The 17889-nt window shown below is 42.9% G+C and overlaps 1 protein-coding gene across 1 annotated transcript in view; it reads left to right on the forward strand.

Annotated features, from left to right (window-relative positions):
- Positions 1-17889, forward strand: part of Etl1 (SWI/SNF-related, matrix-associated actin-dependent regulator of chromatin, subfamily a, containing DEAD/H box 1) — a 45676-nt gene that overhangs the window by 869 nt on the left and 26918 nt on the right. Inside the window, exons 2-9 of the mRNA XM_075696388.1 lie at positions 10-70; positions 588-879; positions 2848-3033; positions 3726-4184; positions 5399-5610; positions 9044-9234; positions 13819-13957; positions 16437-16572. Of these exons, the coding sequence (XP_075552503.1) occupies positions 10-70; positions 588-879; positions 2848-3033; positions 3726-4184; positions 5399-5610; positions 9044-9234; positions 13819-13957; positions 16437-16572 (1676 nt within the window). The remainder of the gene's footprint in view (positions 1-9; positions 71-587; positions 880-2847; positions 3034-3725; positions 4185-5398; positions 5611-9043; positions 9235-13818; positions 13958-16436; positions 16573-17889) is intronic.

Below are 17889 nucleotides of genomic sequence, written 5' to 3' on the forward strand. Positions count from 1 at the left end.
GATGTGCAGATGATATTGTTGTCCCCGAGACTCCCGAATCAGCATTGAAGCGGTCTGGCCCGGATAAAAGGTGAACGACGTTATGCTTCTGGCCGAGTCAACAGCCTATTTCTATCGCGACTCATTCATTCTTTGATGCTTTGAGGTGTGCTAACGTGATAGTGAATCCCGTCATTACAACGCGTTAGCTATAACGCCCCTGAATCGAGCAGTAATGCTGCCACTTAACGCGGATATTTTTTTGCAGTAGACATTACTGGAGAGCGACGCTATTTGCTGCCTTCTTGCCATCATTTTCATAATTTTTTTAAGGCGTTGCATTGTATTTGTTAATGTTTTCCAATTTCCTTGCATGCATTTGCTGGGACATGCCAGTTTTATTTCTGCTTTACATGCTGAATGATACGATGAAGAATTTGAACAGAACTTCATGTCATGGTGTTGTAGGTGTGAGCCTAAAACCTCGGGTTTTTATAAAATCAGCCAGGTTGTAGAAACTGCTATGCCTATTGTTTCTTTTTTTTGCATTTTACATAGAGCTTGATTTTGCGCTCAATCGTTTTTTTTTTTTTTCATGCTGTCAACAGTGCTGAAGAGTCTCCTGATATAGCAGCAAGCAGCTCAACTCCTGACTTAGAAGAAAGTCCAGCAGTAACAAATGGAGTTAAACGAAAGCGTGTCCTCTCAAGCAGCTCTGAAGATGATGCAGCGAACAGCGGCTCAGGGCGACATGGTTCACATGCCAAAAGGAAAACTAATCAGATAGAGGATGACAGCAGTGGTGAGAAGGACTCGGAGGATGAGTGCACAAGGTACATGACTGACAGGGAGAAAAGTCTCAGGCAGCTCATCGAAGAGTTCAGAGGAGCCGACATTATGGTTGGTAACTGCATGTTGCATTTTGCTTGCTTACAGCTGGAAAAGATATGCTTGACTTACTATTTCAAACTGTTACAAAATACATGTGAATTAACAGAGCACTAAATAAATGAAATTGAATAAAACATGGTTAAATAAATAATTTTTATTTACTTATACCGACAGATAATTGTGCACACCACTTTACGTTGACAAGCATTTGTGCAGTGAATCCGGTTAAACAAGTCTAATACCAATTCAAGTTCAGTCAGTTGTGCCATTTCATCAGCATACATTGCAGCCTGATTATTAAACGCTGGCATATGTCGACCCTGCATGCCTTGTGAACATCCTTCAACCAGCCGTGTTTAGCCACATTGTACGAATGCTATAGGGCCACATTAGATCGCAATTATCAACCGCTATGTGATAGCATCATCTGACACTTGCATAACTCTGCTCTCAAAAGCCAAAGTTTGCGTGAACTGAAATTCGTGATTGACTTGTTTAAATCGAGCAATTTAAAAGCCATCCGAAAGATTACATGCCAATAAAATATTTTTAGCTCTGATTGAATTAGTTGCAATTTTGAATTATTCAGGTTTTCATTTACTGGTCTATGCTGAGGCAGCCACATAGTTCTACAAGGTATTTCTTTTTGACAATGCATTGTAGTAGTAAAGTTTGTTAGAAGACATTGCTAATGAAGATTTGACAGGGCCATTATCCTTGCCTTGATGATCAAGACGATAAAACAAAAAATCAGAAGTTTTCTGTTTATCTTGTGGACTACATTTTATGTGTGCCAGTTCACATATTCTTGAGCTGTTATAGGAGAATACTTGATATTTCCAGTATCATAAGATGTCAGGGTTGCTGGTGGCAACGCAACATATCCTAGAACACAGTGAATAAAAAATATATATATTTACATTATACTGGGTGTCCCAATGCAACTTTAGCCAAACTTTAAAAAAATATGCAAATGCCACGTAGCTGGACAGAACCAAGGTAATGTTCGCGATTGCTTGGACATAATGCTCATTATTTTTTTCATTCTGACAAATTACATAATTAGCCTTAATTAATCAACTTTTCAAATGTTATAATTAGATTATAAGTGTCAGTGAGAAAATTGCAGAGCAACATGAAAAACTCCCAATACAGCTTTCTGTTGCTTGGTGCGTTCCACATGAAAGTGTTTTTCCGAGCCTGAAGCCTGTGAATACTTGCAAAATTGCCACTTGACTGGCCGCTTGAAGCACTTTGCAGGCTTTCACGCTTGGAAAAACTTTTATATAGCACATGTTGAGCAATAGAAAGCTCTGTCAGGAGTTTTTCATGTTCCTCTACAATTTCCTCATTGACTTTTTTAATCTACAATATTTGAGAAGTTCATTATTTAATTAAGGCTAATTATGCAATTAGGCAGAACGAATAAAATAATCTGAGTTTCTCCACGCGATGAAAAACAACATTACCTTGGTTCTGTGCAGCTACGTGTCATTTGCATATTTTTTAAAGTTTGGCCAATGTGGGACGCCCTGTATACAGGAGTTCAGCGGTTGCATTAGAAGACAGTCGTTGGTGGACTCTCTTCTTTCCTTTCTTCTATCTGCCATGATAGCATGGGCATTTGCCTGCTGCTTTTACTTCTTAGCCTGGCTCTAAAAGGAAGAAATATTTAACACAAATGTTTCTTTGGACAAAAATTTGCATGCATGACAGAAAAACCAAGTTATTTGACTTTATTTGTGCTCACTTTGTCATTAAGCAGCATTTAACTTTCCAGCGTTTGGGCTTTGTCCTTCTGAGCTTTACATTGCAACATGCAGCACGCAGCAAATTTCTGTTACCTCTTTAAAACAGAATGTTGTTGTGGAATCGCAGTTGAAAACCTTATAGCCCTGTTGCACTCAGTCGGAATCGCCCTTTAGTTTGTCAGAACGGGTGCTCGTCTTGTGCAGCACAAATTTCTCTCTAATCCAGGACCTCCAAGACGCTCTGGTGGCATCTAAGTGGAACATTTGTCAAGCTCGTCTGTACTTGGTGAGAAACCCACCAAACCGCAAGGCCTGCAGCCCACATCGCAATGCGCGGTATAAGACAGTTTCCTCATCTAGCAGCAAAGGTGTGGACTTTGGTGGTGGAGAGGAGAAGGAGGTTACACCAAAGGTATGTCTCCTAAGCTGCAGTGGTGTGCAGAATTCTCTTGTGATAACCTAAGATCTGGTTGAAATTAGTTGCAGCTTTTAGGCACATTTAGGTAACAAATTGCAGCCCAATCACTCAACCTATTGCCTTTACCCACATTCCCTGAGACTGCTGCATATTATCTGTACTAGCTCTTTCTTTTCTGCATGTTTTGTGCTTTAAAAGCCTAATATACTTTAAATCACCATCTGACATGCCTTTAAGCATGTTAGCAAAATAATGTACTATGCTTTAAAGGAAATGTTTATTTTACGGAAGATAACCGAGGACAAACGTCTATTCTTGAAATCAAGGCACATCACCCATGACATCAGTGTAACCCCACAGATTTACTATACACGAAAAGTTGTTTCTAAAAGGTTGATGTTTCGCTACTTCAAGTTCTATGTAATCTTTTATCGATGAACACTTAACTAGCAATAGAACGATGCTGGAGTCGATGACCTTGCAAGAAGCTGGTGGGGGAATTTCAGTTGTCGCCATCTGTACTTTGTCTCTGTGCTCCACCTGGTTTACCAAACCTATCATACAAAGATTGACTTTTCCAACATTCCATAAGTGAAATATACCTATCTAGTTTAATATATTGATTCTAAACAGTGTCCATTTGACCTCTCGCACATTGATGTTCTTGTTCGTTGCCACATTCGCAGGTCAAGCTGCAGACATATGTTGCTACAAAAACCGAGTCAGCAGTGAAGAGCTCGAGTGCTGCAATAACTGAGTCACCTGTGAGGAGCTCAAGTGCTGCAATAACTGAGTCACCTGTGAAGAGCTCGAGTGCTGGTCTTTCCAAATTTAAAGCCTTCAATGACCTCAAGTCACGAAGCTCCTACAAGAAGGTGGCACAGCGGCCAGCAAAAGCACTAAAGATTGATGATGTCAGTGATGAAGAAGAATATTGTAATGAGGACATCTATGGCTCAGCCGATGACAGTGAGAACAGCGGTGAAGAGTCAAATGACACACCTGCGAAGATAGAAACCAAGCGTGCTATCACAGAGTTCTTTGACAATGCCTCTTTTAATGAACTACTTGCGATCCCTGGCTGCAGCCGGAAGAAGGTAGATGCTGTTCTGGAGAACCGACCATATGAAACATGGAAGAATCTGGTAGGTTATATTACTCTCAGTGATAAAGTTTTTTCTAGAAAGGCGATGTTTAGCTCACTGTTTTCATCGCTTCAGTCATATTAAGTAGCAAAGTAAGCGTACATTCCATACTCCTTTCCTTAAATCCTGGTGCAAATAGAAAATAAATGCTGCCTTGATTTGCTACTTTAGTGTTTTCTAGTGTGCGGTTTTGAAGTTGCGCATGCTTGGAGAGTAGTACCATTTGCATCCATGCATGGACAGAAAAAAATGTGGTACATTATGTGCCATTGTCTAAGCATTGCAACATTTAACTATTTTCTTGTATTGCAGCATTTTGTTCTTTATACTCGCAACGGTTTTATACAAGTAGTTGATTTTGTTTGAATTTAAGACTTGCACTCAAGGACATTGCACCTTTGTTTGTGTGGTTGTAGCAGATGGGCTGCCTGAGAACAGATTCTTCAACATTCTAATTGGCTATATGTGCATGTGTGTGAACAGAGGAGGTATTGTGTAAGTTTCCACCTAGTGGAAGGGTGGGTACGTTTTGTCTGCTGCTGAAGTGCTGATTAGCTGGGGGCACCTGTCTCCTTCTGACACATACCTAAGCTCAGCCAACCAGAACTTCAACCGCAGACGATATGGACATGTCCACTAGATGGACGCTTACAGAATACACCCCCAGTAGCGATTCCGATAGAACTGCATAGTTTAGTCATAGTGCTATAATTCATAGGTTGTACAATGTCATTGGCAAAGCACATGATTGTGACATTGTAGTCATGCTCTGATTGACTTGTAATTTTTCTTATATTTGTTTGAGGTGCGGAGATACTACAAAGGTTATCCAGTGTTTGTGTTAAGCCTGTAATACTTTTATCATAATTTGAAAATTTTATCATCTGCTTATTCTTTGAGACATAGTGAGTTGTTATCATAGGAAACGTTCAACTAACAAATTAGTAAGTTTGGGTGAGTGAGCTGAGCTTGTCCAAAATGATTAAAGACAGTACAAAACAAAGGACGCAAGAGACAACACAGATGTGTCACCTGAGTCAATTGCCCTTTATTTGCTTCATGCTGTTTGATTTTGATGTTAACCTACCAACGCGCCAGCTTGCCGCCATTTTGATTATAAAAGCAGCATTTCACAATTCATTGCTACCTTGTTTGGGAGCGCATTGTTAAACTAGCGGCGTTTGCCAATGCAAACTTTCACTCTCTTTGTCCAGGTGTATAAGTTTGAAACCTGCAAAAACTTGACGCCCACTATGCTGAACAGTTCCAAGAACTTGCTTCATACACGTGGTGTGGTCAATCGCCTGATGGCCCGCTGCCAGAGCATCTCAGACCAGATGCAGGAAATTGTGTCACGCCTTGTGAGGGGTGAGAGTGAAGACTCTGACGAGTACATCAAGACCCAACCATCCCTGCTCAACCAAAGGTTGCCCATTCATATTTATTTCTCTTGTTTTCTTTTTTCCTCCTCTTCCTTTTCTTTTTTTCTGGCAATTTGTTGAGTGATCTCGTACACCAGACAGTTTTGCATGAGTGGTTGTCAAGGAATGGCTGAGGTGTATGCTCATCCTGAATGATATTTGCTATGCTTAGACCAAGCTGTTGTGTTTTGGATTACCTCCTTTCATACCGTGATAGTTTGGTTTAGGCTGGAGATTCACTCCATGAATGGAGCTGCCAGTGTGCATCTTATCTACGGCTCATTGAATACAGTTATATCTTGATTTAGCGAAGTCGATGCGACCAAAGAATTCCTTAATCAAATCAAGAGCCTCAGTAAATTGCAAACACTCGTGGGAATAACACTACATTAATGAAGAGCTAAAAAATATGTGTTCACCACCGTATGAACTTTTCATAGACAGTAAGACCGTGAAGTGCATCTTGTGTTTCTGCATGAAGTGGGAAACCTTAATAGGTCAAGGGTGTCCATCACCTAAACTGAAGCTCAACGTAATATTAAATGCATAAGCATTTCTACTCCTACCCAACAAGAAAACCCATCTGTCCATCTCTCGCATAAGACGAATCGCTATAAAGAAATTAATGTATAAAAAATTAATTTGGAAGGGAAACGGCAGTGGTGAGTTCCGAACGTACAACCCCACATTTATAAGCTGAGTGTCTTACCCACTGGGATAGACACTAATGCTTGCAGAAGGTATATTGAAGATATCTGAATCATATGAATGTGTTATTCCGGCAGTACAGAAGAAATGTCAAATAACAGTTTCTGTGAACGCTTTGTGGAAAGATTTAGTGATGGTGGAATAAAAGCAATCTCTAGGACTTGGAGTGTTGTACACATAAAGAATATTTCGACTTTGCAAAAATTTAATGCCAAACATTTCACATCCCCTATGCATTTTGGTGGTCGTAGGATGCGGCTTCCATTGGGACATTCTTTTACCGACCGAAATGCCACCGATCTCTGAGGGATCATGCATTTCACGTCGTGCAATACTGACAGATAAGCATTCAGTGAATTGATAAGGATCATAAGGAGCGATGAGGGGTATATGGGTCTCATCACAGTTGATAATGGTTCAACGCAGATGGATAAGGTGCTGAAGAATGATAAGGGCTTATAATGATCGAAGCTATTCTGATGAGGATTGATAAGGATAAGATGATTGCGATGAGGTTGGTAACCGATAAGGGTTGATAAGGGCCATGTCTAGTCCAATAAGGTTGATGACAACTTAAAAGGTTTGATAAGTGTTTTACTGGTCAGATCAAGTTTGATAAGATTGATAATTACACTGGGCTGGGTGGAGATAACCAAATGGCACAATGCTTATAGTGCAACTTCGGTGTTTCTTTAACCATATTAGGATATTGTTATCTTCAAATGGCATTGACAGTCCTGTCAACGGTAGGCTGGCTCAGTTTACTTAGAAACTCATTGATAAATTTGAATAACAAATAAATGAGGTACCGAAACTGTAACGGGTAGCTGCTTCATGGGACGTCATGATCAGTCGATCTCATCAGATCCTACACCACCATATTATAGACATGCAGAATGCGTGATAAACGCGCAGTACACATGGTGCTAATGCCAAAAAGGCGAAGCTAACAACGTCTTCTGAAGACACGGGAAAGTTTTTCACCTCTTTTGAACAAGACAGTTGTTCACAATATAAGTGTGGAATTGTTTTAACGTCATTCATGGTGACGTGGATGATGACCCTTCCATGTTCGACATGGCTAGTGCGTTGTGTGTCATGAGGCCGTTTGCAGGAAAGTGGGGCTTCATGGAAAAACTGACTCGCAGAATTGCTGAGTTTGAGGATGCCATCATTGCTGTAAGGCCGCCACAGTGGCAAGTGAAAATCAAATTTTTGTGCAGCCTGCTTACAAATAAAACTTGGAGGCATGTTTGTTTGAGTGAGAATTAAGGTCTCTTTGGCCGGAAAGTCTATATCCACTCATCTGCCATTGTCGGTTAATTCATACATTGCTTAGTGTGTACCTCATCCACGTTTCTCGCTAACTACGTATTAACGAGGTTTTACTGTAGACAGTGCACTTCCTCTGCAAACTTGTCTTTGCACAAAGCATGGAGTATAAATTCACAAACCACCAGCAAATCCACCTGCAGATGAATGAAGCAGCTGGTCAGGCCTATGCCATTTTGCCATATGGCTGACTGGATGTTTACAAGCGAGAGCTGCTTTCACCGCTGTCCCAGCTCTAGCTTGTAATCTTGCGTTCTGATTGGCTTGCAACAAGTGCCTTTTTCTCCACTGACAAAAATTAGTCTGGGACTGATTGGCACAAGGGCTTTTTCACCAGACCTATCTGTCACCAACATAGATTTCTTCTTCGCTGATCTAAATAAGTGACTGGCAATCCCGCAGCCTTTAGATCGTTTGCTAGAATACTGCTATCACTTGACCCCTGGTCCATCTTAATTCTGTCTGGTTCTTTTCTGCCAACCCATGAATGATTAATTACCATATTGGCACTAAACTAATGCACACCTTTCTTAAAAAAGAACAGTAGGTCCGAAAACTGCCTGCGCATTACATTTAGATACAAAGCCAAAACCGCATTCGTCATGTTGGCAACTGCCTACTGTCATAGCAGTCAGATGTAGCATCATTGCCATGACGAGATGGTAGTAGGGCATGCTTTCTTGAGAGTATGTGGGGGTTTATTTTGTGCTTGACTACGATCACTTTTGGAGATACAGCACTACCACTTTTGCAAGGCTTCGTGTGACTCGAAAACGCACATATCAGCGCATATGGCCAGCAGCGTTTCTAGTGCTGTGTGAAGCTCGCTATATGCGCAGTGCGCCAGGAAGACTTTCGAGCACCATATTATGACAAGTCCATGCAGAGTCATGTAAAATCTCATTAAAGTGATAGTAGTATTTCTAAAAGTGATTGCTCAAGAATGCCGCCTTATGTGCTTGGTATCTGTGGCCAGTGAAGCACAATTGGCGACAATGACATGCTGCTTTCCTTATGAAAGCTCATGTTAAAAAACGGTTTCTCTTCTGTGAAAGGTAAATTCTGCATGTCTTGTTTTTCTGATTGCGAATATGGGGACTTTGTATATTTTTCTTTTATAAATTGACCGCATATTACATTCAGGTGCAGCTTGCATTCAGATGCACTTTTCTTTTATTCGGGCGTGTTTTGTGTGTGCCTAAAAATTATACAAATGTGGTAGTCTTCTGTGAAGTATAGATGCAAGCTGTCGCTTTACACTGCTCTAGTTAATAGCCAGAGGGAATGAACACATTTGTCACAGCTCATTGCTATGTCTCTTCATCTAAGCTTGTGCAGGGAATGAGTGAGCTATGCATGGAGATTATGGATTATGACCTCAAACTGTCTCCTTTCCAGCTTACATCTCTCCCCATATCAGCTCATTGGCCTCAACTGGCTGGCAGTCATGCACAAACAGGAAGTGAATGGCATCCTTGCTGATGAAATGGGCCTGGGCAAGACCATCCAGGCCATTGCATTCCTGGCCTACCTGCAGCAGCAAGGGGAGGCTTCGCCACACCTGGTCGTAGTGCCTTCTTCTACTTTGGGTACGGAAAGGCTGTTTGACCTACTCTTCGCTGCAGATAATCTTGTGTGCTGTTCATAGTCCACACAGTGGTAATGACTGATTCATTGATCGGTTGATCGATTACACACTAATGCTTTCTCACTACTGTTGATGAATATGCTGATAGAGTACAGTAAAACCACATTAATTCGACCCTCTTTGATTTGGAAAATTAGTTAATGCGGACCTGTCCTCTGGCCCTGGCAGGCATGTGCATTATTTAATGTGATCAAACTCATGTTGGTTCAGATGTATTTGGCCGCACATAGGTCAATTCGGACAACTCTCGGAGCTCGCCAAGCATAGGGCGGTGCAAACGTGCAATGCAAAAGAGCAAAAACAACACTAGCATCCAACTGAAGTGAAGCGGCAGGGCACATCACCATAGTCATCAGCAGAAATCGTATGTGAATGACAGCAGCGGCATAACACTTTGTCCATATTTGTGCCTTTATAGACCAGAACACCGTGAATTCAAAGCGCGCCGCCATATTGATGAGCGCTGGTCGCGCCATCTATCCTAAGCGCCGCGAAGTAGCAGGTCTGGGCTGCCACGCCGGGAGATGCTACCCGGCGCAGAAGCGAAACTTGGGCTTTTTAGCTGGGCGGAAGGCGTGTTTCGCGTTTTTTCTAACCTGTCATTTTCGCTGTCTCGATCCAATCAAACTTCAAGACCTCATGCAAGTCCGCAATGGCCACACTGAGTGCTGTGCAGGCTGCAGAAGCGAATACATCGGGCAAGTACGCTATTACGTTTGTACAAACCGCGCGCTATGTGCTAGAACACGTGTGAGCTGTAATATCTCCGCATTTTTGGCACGTAACCTGTGAAGTAATATACAGCACTCTGCGTTGGTGCCATATATTATTAAAGCACGCAGAACATTGTCCTCTGCACTTTCAGTTTGGTCTTGTTTGTCATGGTCACTACTTGGTTGGCCGAGTTTGGCAACCAACTGGCGAGGTCGTTTGACTGGGCTTATAGCCTGCCTGATTAGCAGACGCCTGCCCTTCACGACCTGCACATTGAAAACAAAATACATGTTATAGTAAGAAGGGCTGTAGTTCTTTCCCATGCCATCACTGTTGCGAAGATATAAAGTCCTCTGAAAATGAAATAGAAAATACACCAGGCCAGTTGTATCGTGCAGTTTATCGTACAATATTCAGAACACAAGCCTACAGCACTCGGAACAAGCAGCATATATGATGCTAAACCTAAACTCATTGGAAAATGAAGAATTACAGTAGTTATAATGTTAAACTACGTGTGCAGACAAAGCCCCTATAACAGGGTGAGCATGACAGCTGCAGGTGTTGTACAGTTGTTGCACAAACCATGACAAGGCAATAAAATTACCATACCTACTTTAAGCTGCATCATCGGGGACCCCTTTGGTACAACACAACAACCGCACCTGCATTCCAAGAAATTAGCCTCACCAACTACAGCTACCTGGTATCAGACCTGTTTCACTTGTGCGAGGCCATATCGGATTGTTGGCGCTCCCTTAGGAAAAAAAAAAAAATAAAACAGTAAAAAGAAACTGGCGAGAACGAGCAAAATTTTGTTACAAAATAAAACAATAATTAACCACCTTATTTTCCTCGCTATAAGAACGGAAAAATCTTGTGCTTTGCCCTGCATAACACCCCGCACGCAGTTAAGAGCTCAGGAGGCTCAAATGAATTCGTTACGAATGACACCTGCAGCACCAGTTCGTAAAGACAGGCGCGCTGCAAGAACACCTTCGACGACGAGCAGTCGTCGTTTACGTTTTTGTGGACGCGTGCTACGTGACTAGCAGACTTCAGTTTACTTTCATAGCAATAACGCTCACCAGCAGGGCAACATTCTATTGCCTACATCTTGTCGTTCGCGCCTAATGGTCATGCCGTGCACCAGCTGCAAGTATCGCTAACCGCAAACTCAACTGTTCCGCTTAACTGTCGAGGGCTCTGCATTACTGAAAACACGAAAAGGTTTGCCTTTTTGTAATAGCCAAGGCGAATCACCGGCACGGGATTCTTCCCTGTAGGCTTGTTGTTCAGAAAGTGCTCGGAGAAAACCTGCGTGTTGCACATATTACGTTCGTAGGGCGCAAAGTTGAACGTAGCACTAAAATATACACAGATCGAATACTCACTTGTGTATTTTCACTGGGTTGGTAGTTCTTCCTATTCACTGCAGCTTTCCACCGGTGACGCAGCTTGGCATTCTTCGTTGCGGATGGAAATCGGTGCAGGCTGAAAACACCGCACCGGCACGATTCCCTACGTGCGTTGTGCTCTTCGCAAACAGCGCTAAGCAACCTGCTCCTTTTGCGCTGGTTGTTTTGGCATCCAAACACAACGCAATGATGCCTGGATGACTTCTTGTACTTTCGATCCGCGTGAACGGGCACATTTCCGCACTTTGGAGTCCTAGAGCTGACGCTTGCCATGTCTACCGGTCGCCGGCGAACACACTTCGGCAGCCCAGTACAAAATGGCGCCGGTCGACCGGGCAACCCGGTGCGAGAGTATGCGTTCGGTTAGCCTGCGTGCGAGGCTATCGTGTTCTGGTCTATAGCCTTCATTCTTGCATTTACTGCCGCGCATAACACGGTTTCGTCCGCAGCGGTACTGAAAAATGGTAGTTTCGTTTTGACTCGGTGCATGCATCGGCTGCATGCCCACAGAACCGCATGTCACTGTCCATGATCGTGTTGATAGTGATTGCGGCAAACAGTTTCGTTCTGACTCAGTGCGAAGCTGTTGAGGGTGAAGAGCGCCGGCTACATCACAATGAACAGATGATCTATTGGAGACCAGTTCACTTGTGAAAAGATAATTGGGATGTGCGCGCGGTAGTAAGAAATGTGTCTCAGATGAAGACGCACACTGTGCCTGCGCTGCGAGCGCTAATCAGTCACGAGATAACAAGAATTGTAGCTTCCGCACTGCTTTTATGAAAAATAGAAATGGGATTTGCAAATTCATTCAGTAAATAAAAGCATATCGATGTAAGCATTTGTTTATTGTTTTATTTATACCCTCGATAATTTCGCATTTGGTTAATTTGGAAATTTTTTTTAGTCCCATGACATCTGAATCAACTAGGTTTTACTGTACATATTGTAGGTCTTAGTCTGATCTGGAATGAAGTCTTTTCTCTCTCTCGCTCTCTCTCTGTATTGTGATGTGCAGTTAGGCTGCTGCCAGCATGTTCTCATTCACCTGCATAATGAACAAGTAGTCATTGACTCACTCGCCCGCTCTATTGATTGATTCATTCATTCATTTTGTGAAGCAGCCTTTATCTGCATCTTTACACTTATGTTGCTTCCATATGGGTAAGCAATCTGTTGCATGTCTTTTCTTGCAGTGATGCCAGGAGAGCTGATAAAATGTGTTTACAATGAGGGGTTTCATTCCTTATTGCCTTGAAACTTGGCAGGCAGATAAAATTTTCATCACAAATTCAGCATTCACGAACACACTAAGAGGGCACCCTAATTGTACCATATAGCAGGGGTGTGCGAATATCAAAATTTTCAAATTCAAATCGAATACGAATACTTAGCATCGAATATAATAGCGAATATCAAATAATGATATGCACATGCATTTATTAGCAAGTTGGGTTGATTTGTTATGTTGGAACATTGCAGTTGCATTGTCAATGTTAAAAAATTAGACTAGTAAGTCGTTTTACCGAAACATTATGTATTTGGCTCATGTTAGCTTGGAAAATTTAGTAATTCTCGCTAGCTGTCCTTGCCAGCCTGTGCCTTATTATACTGCAGCAAACACTTGTAAACTTGTAGGAATTTGACACTGTGCCATTTGTCACACATCGAACTTACTGTCAAGCAATAGACTCAAAATTGGGGGTGGCGCTGCACAAAAAAAAATAAAAAATGGAAAAAAAAAAGACCCTTTGTGCAAACCCATGCCCCTTGCTACTAAGAGGCTGGCTTTCCCGCAAAGTTTTGACGTCTAGCGGGTAAGTGTGCTTTACGGGTGAATTTCGCTAGCAGCACTAAATCGTCACGTCACGAAATCCAGCACAAAATCGCCACTAGCAGTCTTAGATCAGATAGAAACAAATGCTAATAACTGCATTTGCTCCTGCATAGCCAGTAATATAGTCGATTTGATTTGAATATTCGTATCCAACCAAATATTCGAACATTTTCAAATATATATTTTTTGAATCGAACACAAATATTAAAAATATAATATTCGATAATGTTCGAACTTTAGAATATTCGTACACCCATACCACATACATATAAACTGTTGGGCAAAAATTTCAAGAACCACTGAAGAGGAACCTAGCCACCAATCAGTGAAAGCTCCTGCCCCATCTGGCTTTGAGCTGTGCGTTAGGTTACCATATGTAACCCAAATCGCATCAACTTATCACAAAAACAGGTCACAATATCCAAGTGGAAGAGCAGCTGCTTGTATTGTTAAGGCTGCCGCGAGACACCAAGCTTCTGCTTTGGTGGCCCTCTCTACTTTTCTTGTCATTATGGTGTTCTTGAACTTATGGACCTTCTTGATATGTTTCACGCAGAGAACTGGATGAGAGAGTTTACGCTGTGGTGCCCCTCGCTCGACATTCTTGTCTATCATGGCAGCCAGAAGGACCGACGGGAGCTCAAGTACAAGATTCTTGGGGGCGAAGTGGGAAACTTTGATGTTCTTATTACGACGTAAGTGCATCTTAACCGCTTAAGAAAAATGTTGGCTGTAGTAGAGTAATTTTATATGCTTACTTTGAATGTAGGGGCCATCTTTGTTAGTCTCATTTGGTTTAAACTTGATACACGTTTTATTTACCTAATTTTTGGAAAAGTTTGCAAAAGATATGTTAGTCAGATTTTGCTAAACAGGATGCAGGGTGTATAACAACTGGGAAAACTGAGAATTCTCAGGGATTTCGGATAGTCTGGAAACATTTAGGGAACACTCGGGGACTTTGTGCTTCTATCAGCTGTAACTTTATTGAAAGGGAATGAAAGACATGGTAATGCTGGCTCGAGTAACAGAGAGGAATCGTAACCAATTGTCTTTGATGCCGTGTCGCCGGCTGGAGGAGTTGCCAGCGCACAGTCAACGACCGATTTTCCAGATGCCTGATAATTCGGACAGCTTCACGTCACTACCATGTACCCGACAGAGCCAACGTATCAGAACGTCTGAAATTTCGGACACAAAAACACTTCGCAGTATGATTTTCCGGACTTTTTGCCATGACCGCAGGTCCGAAACGGCATTAATCACAGCCGCCATCACCGCCATTTTGATTACCTCGCCGCCAGGAACCGGCGCTATCACATGCAGATCCGCTGGCAGCCATAGCCACCATTGCGGCAATATGCTCAGCTGCTTCAATGTTCGCTATTAAGCTTCTTGCTCTGTGCCATGTTTTTCATTGAAAGAATTTGCCTCTGTCAACCATGGCGCTGACTCTGCCTTTGTAGTCCTCGTCAATCGCTTCAAAGCTCGGAAAGCACGTTGCATTACATAATATTGGTTCCCAAAAGTCAACTTTTCCTCGGTATAGTGGTGTTACGCAGTGAAGTACGACACGCGAGACGGGGCAATTGTCACGTGTACAGTATGCATTCCTTAATTATACATGAGTGCACCCGCGTCTCTTGTCACAGTACAAGGTTCGATATGCCTAATAAGTGTACTGGCAGGTCGTCAGAGTTTTTTCGGATGTGCCTGTGTCAATTTCAGCCCTTAATGGCAATAAAAGACGGGCGTTCATTTTTTTTTTTTTTTTTTTTTCGAACTGTCTCATTTTTCTGACGTTTACGCTTGCCCTAGGGAGTCCGAAAAATCAGACGTTGGCTGTACAACTGACCAAGAGGATGCTACAAATGGTCCATGGGGCAAACGTGCATTGAAAGGAGGATGAGCACAGAAAAGACCTATGCGTTGAGGAATGAACAGGAAAGGAAACGTGTTGCCGCTTCTTTGAAGAAGCTTGAGCTCAAAAAACCAGTGTTGGCTGACGCCGAGATGCAGGTGTCCCTCATAGAAACCAAAATAAACTCATTAAAGTGGGGAAACGCAACACTGAGGCGTTGTGCGCAGGCTGAAAGTATGTCAGGACAGTTGAAGTTGACTTAACAGCTGTTGAGAGAGAATCTCACTTGTGACAGTTCGGGCTTCATACCAATGAGCTTGCTATCAGTTGATAGAAATCGCTCACACTTGAAAATATTTACTTTGAATGCATCTACTTTTTAGTCATATTTGATAATGTTCGACTCGATTTACCATACTACCATACCATACTTTTTGAAGATAATTTTATTCACTGTGCATTTTAGTAACCCCTTCCTTCTCTTTTCTTTTTGAATAAAATAAACATTACTTCTTACTGTTCAAACTCGATTACGTTTTTAAAATTTTTTTAACATGCTCATTAGAGAGTGGCAGCATCAGGCGACATTGTGTCAGCCCGGCTTGACATAAAACAAAGTTCCGTGTTGCTCAGGGAATCTTGCAGAGGCACTCAGCGAAAACCTGGAAAACTCGGGCAATTTTAAAATGTCAACTTGGTAGACACCCTGGGAAGTTAATGTCAGGGTACATTGTGCTCTTTAAGCCGCTTTTTTAAATACTCATTCACTAAGTTGAGACTGACGCTTTGTTTTTAGCTTTCACATAGATTTTCAGACGTTGACTATTTTGTGGCTTTATGTTGTATTAATTTTGCACATGGTATACTTATGTATATTGAAAGCAAATGTGCTATTATTTGTTACCTCGTACACGTAAATTCCCAGATATTGAGCAGCAACATTTTTCATAATTTATTCACAAGAGACCAGTTCATCATGTATGAAAGTACGTTCTGAAGTGCGGCAAGGTTAATAGAACTGTGACTTCAGTTGTATCAATGAATTATGGTCATGCGAAGAGTGTGTGCCAAAGATTTCACAATGGTGATCAATTTGATTGTTGCTAATATGGAATACGTCATTGGTATATTATTGCACTGACTAGTCTTTAAGCCTTGAAATGCAGAAACATTAAAAATCCAATGACTGCATCAAGAGACACTGTTGGCAGTAGTATGATTGTTTTTTTACTTTTCTCGTGCATTGTTTGGTGCCGCTGGTGACACACCTAATTGGTGATGGCTTGTTCTCTCTCTATGCCTTGTCGAGACAGGTACAACATGATTTCTGGAAATGGAGAAGACAGGAGCCTCTTCAAGAAAGTACCATTTCATTATGTGATCTTTGATGAAGCCCACATGCTCAAAAATATGGCCTCACAGCGCTATGCCAACCTCATGAAGATCAGTGTGAGTGCAGCTTCATCACCTGTACCTTCGCTACTACTGCTGTAATTGGTTAAAAATGAAATACAATCAACAACCGATCTTTAGGACGTTCCTGATCATTTGAATACTTTTGCAGCACCGCCGCAGACCCCACAAAGCCAATCGTAACAATCTGAAGTTTTGGACACAAATGCTCTTTGCCCTCCAATTTTACCGGCTTTTATGCGTTGCATATTGCAATCACTCAGTTCAGCCCTTGGGCGCGGCCGGGCAGCCACCATTGACCTTTAGGGCAACCACGTGACGTGGCGTCACGACAGCCGGAGGGAAAGCTGGGCCCCAACTCGCGCGGTCGCGCGCGGCCGCAGCCACCACCTGACTCCCGCTCCTCCCGCTAGGGGCGCTGCGCCGGCACGTGACGTCACGGAGGAAAAGCTGGGCCCCAACTCGCGCGGTCGCGCGCGGCCGCAGCCACCACCTGACTCCCGCTCCTCCCGCTAGGGGCGCTGCGCTGGCGCGTGACGTCACGGAGGAAAAGCTGGGCCTCAACTCGCACGGTCGCGCGCGGCCGCAGCCACCACCTGACTCCCGCTCCTCCCGCTAGGGGCGCTGCGCCAGCGCGTGACGTCACGGAGGAAAAGCTGGGCCCCAACTGGCGCTGTCGCGCGCGGCCGCAGCCACCACCTGACCGCGCAATATGCAATGCATTCTTGGCTTAACCAAGCTAAGCCTGGCCATTTTTTTGCCTAGACTGCAGGTCTGAAACAGTATTAATTGAAGCCACCACTGCCTCCATTTTTATTATCTCACAGCCTCAAACCCATGCTCTTGCAAGCTGATCCACCAGTAGCTGTATCCACCACTGTGACAACTATAGACCTAGCTGTTTTGATGTTCGCTGCCAAGCTTCCTGGTTTTCGGCGCCACATTTCGTGTTGAAATAATTCGCCGCTGTCGGAAATGGCACCAACTCCGCCTTTGAAATCCTGACCGATAGCTTTGAAGTATGGAAAGTACAACGTGTCACATAATGCTGGTTCCCAAAAGTCAGCTTTGCCACAGTACACTGCAGCATGCACGGTGTATTGCAGTGAAGCATAGCAAGAATATAAAGGGGCAACTGTCACAGGATACATTATGTATTGCTTAATTTTACACGCATGCACTTGCTGTCTCCTGTCATAATGCGAGCACCGACATGCCTAATAAGTGTACTGGCAGGCCTTCAGAGCTATTTTGGACATGCCTGTGGCAATTTGAGCCTTTGAGGGCAGTAAAAGACGTATTCATTTTTTCAAACTGCCCATTTTTTGGAAGTTGTTGCAGTTCCTAGGAAGA

Source organism: Dermacentor variabilis, chromosome 6, assembly GCF_050947875.1.
Source record: "Dermacentor variabilis isolate Ectoservices chromosome 6, ASM5094787v1, whole genome shotgun sequence".
Classification (NCBI taxonomy): domain Eukaryota; kingdom Metazoa; phylum Arthropoda; class Arachnida; order Ixodida; family Ixodidae; genus Dermacentor; species Dermacentor variabilis.